This window comes from Mandrillus leucophaeus, unplaced genomic scaffold (genome assembly GCF_000951045.1).
Source record: "Mandrillus leucophaeus isolate KB7577 unplaced genomic scaffold, Mleu.le_1.0 Scaffold125, whole genome shotgun sequence".
Classification (NCBI taxonomy): Eukaryota; Metazoa; Chordata; class Mammalia; order Primates; family Cercopithecidae; genus Mandrillus; species Mandrillus leucophaeus.
This window is the reverse complement of record NW_012100876.1, coordinates 432,673-443,548: the sequence shown is the minus strand read 5'-3', so window position 1 is coordinate 443,548 and position 10,876 is coordinate 432,673. Positions and strand designations below refer to the sequence as shown.

At 49.8% G+C, this 10,876-nt stretch overlaps 1 protein-coding gene across 2 annotated transcripts in view; it reads right to left on the bottom strand.

Annotated features, from left to right (window-relative positions):
- The window catches only part of CNGB1 (cyclic nucleotide gated channel beta 1), a 97,863-nt gene that overhangs the window by 63,063 nt on the left and 23,924 nt on the right, over positions 1 to 10,876 (bottom strand). For both annotated transcript variants that reach the window (XM_011971810.1, XM_011971812.1), the window contains exons 15-16: positions 3,750 to 3,837; positions 2,955 to 3,105 (exon numbers count right to left, since the gene is read on the bottom strand). In XM_011971810.1, coding sequence (XP_011827200.1) covers positions 2,955 to 3,105; positions 3,750 to 3,837 — 239 coding nt within the window. The remainder of the gene's footprint in view (positions 1 to 2,954; positions 3,106 to 3,749; positions 3,838 to 10,876) is intronic.

Below are 10,876 nucleotides of genomic sequence, written 5' to 3'. Positions count from 1 at the left end.
AAAAAAAAAAAAGAAAAGAAAGAGAGAAAGAGGAAGAGAGAGAGAAAAAATAAATGAATTGCTAATTGTAGTGGAATTTTAGGCATGAAGAGAAGGGGGCTAAAACCTCTTAAGTCACTACCACAAAGCAGGATGAAGGTATTGATCGGCAGAGGAAGAGGAGATGGTTTTCCATAAGCACAACTAGTGGTCCACACCATGACCACAGCACCCAGGGAAGAAGACAGCCCCAGCCATGCAGAAGCACATGCCACAGATATGAGCATGCTGGGTGGGGCAGGATCGTGCTACCTAGTCGGCGGATGGAGCTCCTGGTCTCCTTGGCGAAGCTGGAGTTGGACAAGCTGGTTCTCCGGGAGGTGAGGACAGGGATGCGGGTGACTGGGACACGGTAGCTGGGCACATTAGGGAGATGCTCTACCAGGTTTTGGAGCGCAGAGGCAGGTAGCTGGTCCTGGACTAGGCGATTCAGCTCCATGTTCTGGCCTGGTGTAGCCATGGTGCTGGGGCCAGAGGGTCTCAGGCAGAGGTGCGACCCTGGGGACTGCAATTAGGAGCACAGAGTTGAGGGAGATGATATGTGGGGGTCCTCCCACCAGCCTAACACGACCAGCCTGGTGCCTGCCTGCATTTTCAGCAGTGCTACCCAAAGCCAGAAGCATGACTCTTGTCCCTGGAGTTCAATGTCTAATGTGTCATCAGGTCCTGTGGCTGGCCACCCAAGAGCACCAAGGGACAGCCCAGGAGGCCCCCAACTTCTCATGCCCCCTCCACTTACCAACCACCAGCAGCGTTTCCCAAAAATATTAGAATCAAAGAACCCAGAACTCACAGACTCTCAGATTCCTAGACCCAAAGAACCCAGAACTCAAACATTCTTAGCCTGGTAGAATTTTCCAGTCCAAAACAGCCCTGGAGGTCAATTAATTTCACTTCCAACCAGAAGCAGTAACTCTTCCTATGGCCCTGGTTCCCCAGCTGGGCTATGCATTGGAATCACCTGGGAAGGTCTGACGATTTCTGTTACCCAGGCCCATTCCCAGAGATTCTGATTTAATGACTGGGATGAGGCCTGGCAGCAGGAATTGTTAAATCTCCCCAGGTGATTCCAATGGGCTGTCAGGTTTGAGAACCAGGGCTCAAGGCTATTGCCCCTCAAACACACATGTGCAGACAAATCACCAGATCTTATTCCCACGAGGAGTCTGATTCAGCAGGTCTGGACTGGGACCCAAGTTTCTCATTTCTAACCAGCGCCCGGGTTACGCCAAAGCTGCTGGGTCTAGGTCCATACTTTTTTTTTTTTTTTTTTTTCCTTGAGATGGAGTCTCGCTCTGTCACACAGGCTGGAGTGCAGTGGCGCGATCTGGGCTCACTGCAAGCTCCGCCTCTTGGGTTCACGCCATTCTCCTGCCTCAGCCTCCCAAGTAGCTGGCACTACAGGTGCCCACCAGCACACCCAGCTAATGTTTTCTGTATTTAGCAGAGATGGGGTTTCACCCTGTTAGCCAGGATGGTCTCGATCTCCAGACTTCGTGATCCGCCCACCTCGGCCTCCCAAAGTGCTGGGACTACAGGTGTGAGCCACTGCGCCTGGCCAGGCCCATACTTTTGAGTGCAAATGGCTATGCCTCAGCGTTTCTCAGATGTGGGTCCCAGACCACCTGCTTCCAAATCACCTGGGGAAGGGGCAGAACCAGCCCCACCGAACCAAGCCTGCATCTGTTTGCTCCTGGTCTTTTTCATCCATGTGGGGACCCAGCCCTAGGCCTGGACTTAGTAGGAATTCCTATAGATATGTGTTGAAGTTAACAAAGAACCCTTTTCAAAGACCAAGTAGGGAGCAAGCTCAGGACACCCAGGGTTAGGACACCCAGGGTTAGGACACCCAGGGTTAGGACACCTGGGTCCAGTCCCATTTCAACCGCTCGCTGGCCGAGACACATCCTCGTCCCAATATTGACTCCTCCCTCAGTGCCAGCCACAGTTTGGGATGCCTTTGACACATTGTCTCCCCTACTCTACCCAGCAACCTGTGACCTAGGTACTATTATTGCCCCATTTTTCTTGATTTGGAAGTCATGGTTCAGAGAGGTCACAGAACTGGCTCTGGGTCACACAGCAAGGAAGAGAGAGAGGAGCCAGGAGTGAAATGTAGGTCTGTGCCTTGACCTCTTGGCCAAATCCGCACACACAGAACCTCAGCTTTCTCATCTGTAAAATGGCCTGTCTGCCTCACAGAGCGGCTGAAGACCCATGGCGTGGGGAAGGTGGAGTGTAAGGCACGCAATACCCGCCAGCCTGGGGTTGGGGTCCGCCTGTCCCGGCTCCAGGGCCCAGCTGTTGCTGGACTCCTTGGGGCTTTTTCTCCGCCATTGCTTGAGTTCTCAGGATTGAGGGCAGGGTGGTAAATCACAGCAAAATATATGTGCTGGGTACAGCAGGAGATCAGGAACAGCTCAGAAAGAGATGTGGAGTCCAGGACACTCTGTTAGCAAGTTCTGGTTCCAGTTTTCACTCCACATGTGATGTCTGAGCCAAACCCTCACTGGGCAGTAGCCCAAGCGCTGCATCCTCATTGAGCAGAGATGGCAAGAGAGGCTGGCAGGAGGGACTGGCTGGGAGGGGCTGGTTAGGAGGGGCCTGCAGGAGGGGCTGGCAGAGAGAGGTTGGCAGGAAGGAGTTGGCTGGGATCGGGATTTCCCGGGCCCCACTGGGAGTCCTGGGCCTCAGTGCAATTCCTTAGAGCCTTTGAGATATATCAGTAGGCTCTGATAATGTGGCCCCAAGACAGCAAGGATGGGATTTTCCTGAAGACAGGGTGGCTGAGGGGGCAATGGGGGGAAGGAGATGGAGGGAGAGGAGGAGGGGTTGACCCTGCACGGAGGCTGCCTCCAGCCTGAAAGCACCTCAGATATTCTTGTGCGAACCACCACCACCACCACCACACCTACCTCCTGAACTGGCAGCCTTGGCCTCAGCCTCAGGCTCCTCCTTGGTCTCCGCGTGGTCCTGGTGTTCCTTTTCAGTCTCCTCTTCAGCCTCCTCCTTGGCCTTCTCTTCAGCCTCCTTCTCGGCCTCCTCCCCAGCTTCCTCCCACAGCTTCTGCAAAGATAAAGTGGAAACAGGAACTGTAACCATCAGCCCCCAGCCCTAGTCTCAGCAGCTCCTGTTAGATCTGCCTTCAGGAGTCCACACGGGCCCAGTTCTGCTTCTTGCCCTGTCCAGCCAGTCACGTCCTGCCAGCCCACCTTCTGGGCATCCCGGGAGTAGCCTACAACCTGTAGAGGGCAGTGCACCCAGGACCTACGGGTCCTAACAGCTGGACGTGTCACCTGTGATGAGGGACACTCTCTTGCAGCCTGGCACATGGGGGAACAAAGCATCCACAGCACCACACTTCACAGTGTTCGAGCCCTTTCGGGTCCTCCTACAGGCCCCAGGGAGGTGTCTGTAGCCCCCTCGCACACAGGTGGCCACTGGGACCCAGAGTGGGGAGGTGACTTGCCCTAAGCTAGGCACCCACAGGAGGACTCGAGCCGGGTCCACCCGACTCCCAACCCACGGCCTAGGCCACTATCTGACCCCTGCCAAGAAGGGGTCTTGCAGGACCTGCCACCCTGCCCCCTCTGTCCTATGGGCATTTTACCAGCCAAAACTCCCCCTGCAAGCAAAGTGGACAAGGTCCCCATCCTTCCACTGATGCCAAGCCAGGCCTCAGAGGTGCTGGTGCCTGGTGCTTCTCATACCTGGTCTGAAGCGCTCTGGGGCCAGGTCCTGTCTTCTTCGCTCTGGTCCACGCCCACCTGCGACGCCACACAGCTATCCAGCAGCACCCTGTGACCCGGGGCGGGGTGGGGGTAGGGGCAGGAGAAAAGGACTGGGTTACGGGTGTTAAAGGTTTCACCAGCCCTGCTGAGGGCCACACTCTGTGCCAGGAGTGGAGGGCACAGAGATGCCCAAGAACAGGTCTCACCCTCAGGAGCCTCCAGGGCAGTGTCCTGCTAACAATCTTCCCATCTGAGACGTGCACTCAGCAAGGCACTGTGAAGGACATGCCACAACTCTGCTAGGAAGGAGGGCTTCCTGGAAGAGGTGGCCTGTCAGCTGAGCCTCCAGGATGATGATTTTACCACAGAGAATGGCGGGGAGGAAGAGGTTGCTCAGGAAACGGGAACAGCATGTGTGAGAAATGCATGGAAGATGGTTGGAGGAGCTGTCATCTGGGGTCTCCCAGTCTCCAGGCAGTCTTGATGATGGGCAGAGCATGACAAAAGTGAGGCCCAGAGAGGTGAAGTGACCTGGCGAAGTCACACAGCAAATTGTCCCAAACCACACAAATCTCAAACCCAAGCCCTGGTTCTTCTCATGCCATGAGATCAGAGCCACTGCAACTGCTGAAGATTTCATGGGTGCCAGGCCCAGGCAGCAGGCACATAGTGATAGGACCAGGGGTGAGGCTGCAGTGGGCAGGGAGGGCTGTGGCAAATTGGAGAACCCATGTCCATTTGAAGGCAGCAACCCCCACTCCACTGGGAAAGAGGGCCAGGTGGCCAGATCATTCACAGAGCCTGAAATATATGTTTCTAAGGTGAAGTTGTCTGATGTTTAAATGCTGATAATTCAAATTAATATATGTTTATTAATATGCTGTAGCCAAAAGAACCGGTCTCCTGGCTAAATTAGATGTCCGTGTGCAACCTCTGGGTTAAAATGATGACTCAGGACTAGGAACTAATGTGATTTTTGTAGTTAGGATTAGTTCCTGCTTCCTAACAGCCCCTTCCCACCCCTCAGACTCCTGTCATCCAGGGGCTCACAGAGGATGCTCTGGGGTGTCTGCCACCCAGGAAACCTGAATGCATCATTCTCTACCCAGAGGGTCAAGTCTCAGCCCTCCTGAGCAAGGACGGTGGGGTAGGAAGGTGGGGACGGGATTGTTGCCTAGTCAGTCTGGAGCCAGCTGCTTGGCAGCAGAAATCAGTCGGTAATCACACTGCCACAGCGGCTCCTGGGCTGTGTGCCAGGCACTCTGCATGCAGAGTCTCCCCAGATCCTCCTCCAAATTACCCTGAGAAATCTATAAATGCGGTACACCACGGCAACAAAATCATATGATCATCTCAACAGATGCAGAAAAAGCAATTGACAAAATTCAGCATCGTTCCATGATCAAATCTTTCAACAAATTACGTATAAAAGGAATGGACCGCAATACAACAAAGGCCATGTATGACAAACCTACAGTTGACATCATACTCAATGGTGAAAAGCTGAAAGCTTTTCCTTTAAGATCAAGAACAAGACAAGCATGCCTACTCTCACCAGTTCTTTCTTTTTCTTTTTTTTTGTTTTGTTTTTTGTTTGTTTGTTTGTTTGTTTTTGAGACAGGGTCTTACTCTGTCACCAAGGCTGGAGTGCAGTGGCATGATCATGGCTCACTACAGCCTCAACCTCCCGGGCTCAAGTCATCCTCCTGCCTCAGTCTCCTGAGTAGCTGGGACTACAGGCATGCGCCACCACTCCTGGCTATTTTTGGTTTTGTTTTGTTTTGTTTTGGGTTTTTGGTATTTTTAGTAGAGACAGGGTCTTGCTACATTGCCCAGGCTGGTGTCAAACTCCTGGCCTCAAGTGATCCTCCCACCTTGGTCTCCCAAAGTGCTGAGATTATAGATGTGACCCACCACGCCTGACCCACTCTCACTTCTATTCAATGTAGTATAAGAGGTCCTGGCTAGTGCAATTAGGCAAGAAGAAGAAATTAAAGGCATCCAAATTGGAAGGGAAGAAATTAAATTGTTCCTCTTTGCAGATAACTTGATCTTATATATAAAAAAACCCTAAAGATTCTACCACAAAAACTATTAGAACTGATAAACCAATTCAGTAAAGTTGCAGGACATAAAATCAACATAGAAAATTCAGTAGCATTTCAATATGCTAACAATGAACTATCTGAAAAAGAAATGAAACAACGCTATTTACAATAGCTATAAAGTAAAATAAAAAGCTTAGGAATAAATTTAATCAAGAAGGTGACAGAACCGTATGCTGAAAACTATAAAACATCAATGAAAGAAACTCAAGAAGATTGCTGGGTGTGGTGGCTCATGCCTGTAATCTCAGCATTTTGGGAGGCTGAGACAGGAGGATTGCTTGAGCTCAGGAGTTCGAGACCAACCTGAACAACAAGGCAAAATCCTATCTCTATAAGATACAAAAACTAGCTGGGTGTGGTGGCATGTGCCTGTGGTCTAAGCTACTTGGAAAGCTGAGGTGGGAGGATTGCTTAAGCCTGGGAGGTGGAGGCTGCAATGAGCTGTGATTGCACCACTGTACTCCAGCCTGGGCAACACAGCAAGACCCTGTCTCAAAAAAAAAACAAAAAACACAACAACAACAACAACAACAAAAAACCCTACTCACATTGATTGAACACTACTTAAACATAAAATCTGAAACTATAAAACCACTTGAAGAAAATATAGGGGAAAAGCTCTATGACATCGGTCTAAGCAGTGATTTTTAAAAATATGAACCCAAGAGCACAGGCAATGAAAGCAAAAATATACAAAATGGGATTACATCAAACTAAAAAGCTTCTGCACAGCCAAGGAAACCATCAACAGACTGAAGAGACAACCTACAGAACAGGAGAAAATACTTGCGAACCATAAGTTGAATAAGGGGTTAATATCCAAAATATATAAGAAACTCAACTCAATTGTAAGAAAAAACTGATTTAAAAAAATGGGCAGAGAATCTGAATAGACATGTCTCGGTGTCTCAAAAGATGACATACAAATGGCCAACAGGTATATGAAAAGATGCTTAACATCATGAATCATCAGAGAAATGCAAATCAAAACCACAATGAAATATCAACTTCTCACCTGTTAGAATGGCAATTATCAAAAAGACAAGATAGGCCGGGTGCAGTGGCTCACACCTGTAATCCAAGCACTTTGGGAGGCTGAGGCGGGCAGATCATGAGGTCAGGAGTTCGAGACCAGCCTGGCCAACATAGTGAAACCCTGTCTCTACTAAAAATACAAAAATTATGCAGGCGTGGCAGCACGCTCCTGTAATCCCAGCTACTTGGGAGGCTGAGGCAGGAGAATTGCTTGAACCCAGGATGCGGAGGTTACAGTGAACTGAGATTGCGCCATTGTACTCCAGCTGGGGCAACACAGTGAGACTCTGTCCCCCGCCCCTGCCCAAAAAAAGACAAGCTAGCAAGTGTTGGTGAGGATGCAGTGGAAAGGGAACACTTATACGCTGTTGGTGGGATTGTAAATTAACACAAGCATTATAGAAAAGAATACGAAGTTCCTCAAAAAGTTAAAAATGGAATTACCATATGATTCAGCTGTTGGGTACAGATCCAAGGGAAATGAAAACAGTATGTTGAAGAGATGTCTGCACTCCTATCATTGCAGCATTAATCTTTTTTTTTTTTTTTCAAGACAGAGTCTCGCTGTGTCGCCCAGGCTGCAGTGCAATGATGTGATCTCGGCTCACTGCAACCTCAGCCTCCCGGGTTCAAGTGATTCTTCTGCCTCAGCCTCCCTAGTAGCTGGGAGTACAGGCCCATGCTACCACACCCGGCTAATTTTTGTATTTTTAGTAGAGTCAGGGTTTCACCATGTTGGCCAGGCTGGTCTCAAACTCCTGACCTCAAGTGATCCACCTGCCTCGGCCTCCCAAGTGTCTATCAACAGATGAGTGGATCAAGGAAATGTCCTATATATACACAAAAGAATTCAGCCTTTAAGATGAAGGAGACTTTGTCATTTGTGAACCTTGAGGACATTATGTTAAGTGAAATAAGCTAAACACAGAAAGACACATACCATATGATCTCACTTATATGTGTAGTGTAAAAAGGTTGAACCCACAGAAGGAGATAATAAAATGGTAGTTACCGGGGCTGTGGAGGGGCGAGGGTTGGAGAGATGTTGGTTAAAGGGTACAAAGGTTCTGCTAGATAGAAAGCATAAATGTGAGAGATCTATTATACAGCATGTGACTCTAGTTAATAGCAATGTATTGTATTTGTAAAAATTGCTAAGAGTAGATCTAAACTGTTCTCACCACAAAAAATGATGAACATATGAGGAAATCTGTATGTTAATTAGCTCGATTTAGCCATTCCACAATGTATACATATTTTAAAACAACAATTATACACAAAAATATATACAATTTTTGTCAATTGAAAAAATAATTAGGCTGGACACAGTGGCTCATGCCTGTGATCCCAGCACTTTGGGGGGCCGAGGCGGGCAGATCACTTGAGGTCAGGAGTTTGAGACCAGCCTGGCCAATATGGTGAAACCCGCCTCTATTAAAAATACAAAAATTAGCCAGGCGTGGTGGTGCATGCCTGTAATCCCAGCTACTTGGGAGACTGAGGTAGTAGAATCGTTTGAACCCAGGAGGCAGAGATTGCAGTGAGCCAGGATTGTGCCACTTGACTCCCTGGGCAACAGAGCGAGACTCTGTCTTTAAAAAAAAATAAGCAAGAAAAGAAAAAATAATTAACTTTTTAAAAGAGCCTAGAAAAAAAAAAAAAAACAACCAAATCTCACATAACCCTGACAGATCGGAACTGTTACTGCTCACATGCAAGCTGAGAAAACAGAGGCTCAGAGAGTTTGGATGGCCGATCCACGGTCATACCGCCTGTGCAAGGTGGGCCTAGATAAGATACTGCATCCCTGACCCCAAGGCCACGTGCTTAATGCTCTGTTTCACTGCCCGCCTCTGAAGTATTTTGGAGACTGTGCCTTCTACACTAAGAAGTCAGCCTTGCACAAATGGGTTAAAGACAGGTCTCCGGCTGCAAGGGGGATGACTGGATGACTTTCCTGAAATAGATACAGGGTCTGTGTCGGCTCTCTGCCTACAGCACAAAGGCTCAGAAAATGAACTGTCCACAGGCCCAGCCAGAGGCTTCCTGGGGTCCTGCTTATTCCAGTATCAGACCAGAAGCCACTGTATGGCCTTGGGCAAGTCACCTCGAAGCCCTTGGGCTGCCTCTGTCTGCTCATCTGTCAAACGGGTAGGATTTGCCTGGCCTGTGCAGCCTGACTTATTTGAGTAAGATCAGAAGGGCCAATGAGAATCTCATAGAAAAGTCAAAAAAAAGGACTGCCAGGTGTTGTTCTGGTGATTCTTCCGGATTCGTCATCACTAAACATTGGGAGCAGCTTTCCTTGTAATGCCAAGAATCCCAGCTCTACACTTCAGAGACAGGGCCCTGTCTCTGAACCTCAGTTCTCTCATCTGTGAAATGGGATGAGAGAATAATAGAATCTGCCATTCAGGCTGCCTTAGCCATGAGTCGCATGGAAAAAAATTGTAAGTCAAATGGAAGCCATTATTATTGTTCTTGTCATTATTATCATTAATGCCAGAGGAGGCAGCGATCTGCAGGGTTATGAAATCACCCACGTGGACTGAGGAACATTTTGCACAAACATCTCCAGCTATCAAAACAACTAAACAGCCCAGTAGTGGCGCTGTCAGCATCACCAGGGGCTGTCTAGGGACGATGTACCAAAGCCACATGGCCCCTGCTTGACAGGGTGCCCAGTGCCTGCCAAGGTCCCCTCTTGCGCAGCCCAGAAGCAGCAAGCTATCAACTTCCAGAAAGTTCCCAAGTCCCAGGGATTTCCAAGCAGAGAAACAGACAGATTGGCTGAGGTGGGTTTCCTGGAGGCGCCCCCCGCCCCCGCCCACACTTTCCAAGTTTAAGATCCAGGGAGCAGCAGTGGCAGCCAACTCTCAAAAGCTTCCTGTCCACTCCTCCTCCCCTGTGCCATCCCGCAGGCTGTGCCCCAATGCTACGGTCCTCACTGTCACCTTCAGCAGACTCTCCACCTGAAATCCCAGCCTCAAAAGCAGGAAGGAGGGAAGACTTAGGGAGGGGCAGCCACCTACTTGGGTCTCTCCGTCAGGGCCAGTCAGGATGCCCATGGTGCAGGGGTTCAGCTGAGGGCTGTGACATTCATCCCAAGCCTGGGTGGGTGCATGCAAGTGGGAGCCCAGCTCCTGAGCCAGCGTGGCTCCAGTGGCAGAGGAGGCAGCAATCCTTCCTGCTTCTAATCAGATTGAGGAGATGTGCAGGGAACAGCAGAAGCATCCCCAGGGGGGCCAGGTGGGACCAAAAGGCGGTGGTTGCTAGGGAAAGCTGAGCTGTTGCCTGTAGAGACCGGGTCTCTAGGCGACCGGGTCTCATCTGCCCGTTACCGGGCCCTCACGTCATCAGTAACCTGTGTCTCTGCAAAGCTGGCCAAGAGCATCCTTCCCCAGCCAGTGACAGCCCAGTTTTGCTTGCCCTGGGCCTCACACCCTCTGACCCTGGCCCTGTGATCACCCACTCTGTCACTCCCTTGCCCCTCCCTGGGCTTGGAGCCCAAAAGTTTCCTGAGTTCAAAACTCTGGGTGAACATTTGTATGAAGACGTGCACGTCTGCAGCATCTGCGGGTGACTCCGATGCATGTGCATGTGTGCAAGGCTGTCGCGTGCATGTGTGGAAGTTTGTACATGTGTGCCTGTGTGCACACACATGTATGAACATGTATGAGTGTGCTGCCTGTGCTTGTGCATATATGCAGGATGTGTGTGGGTATAAATGTATGCATGCCTGTACATGTAACTGTGTGTATAACCCAGTATATATGTCTGTGTCGGTGTGCTGGTATATACGGGTATAGTGTAGATACGCGTGTGTGTGCCCATGTGTACTGCATTCTGAGAACATATGTGTAGTTAGTACTCGTGTGCACATGCATGTATGTGAGCATAGTTGATCAGGGGCCTTCAAAGGGTGTCTCAGATCCAGAGCAGTGGCAAATACAGGGGTTTTCC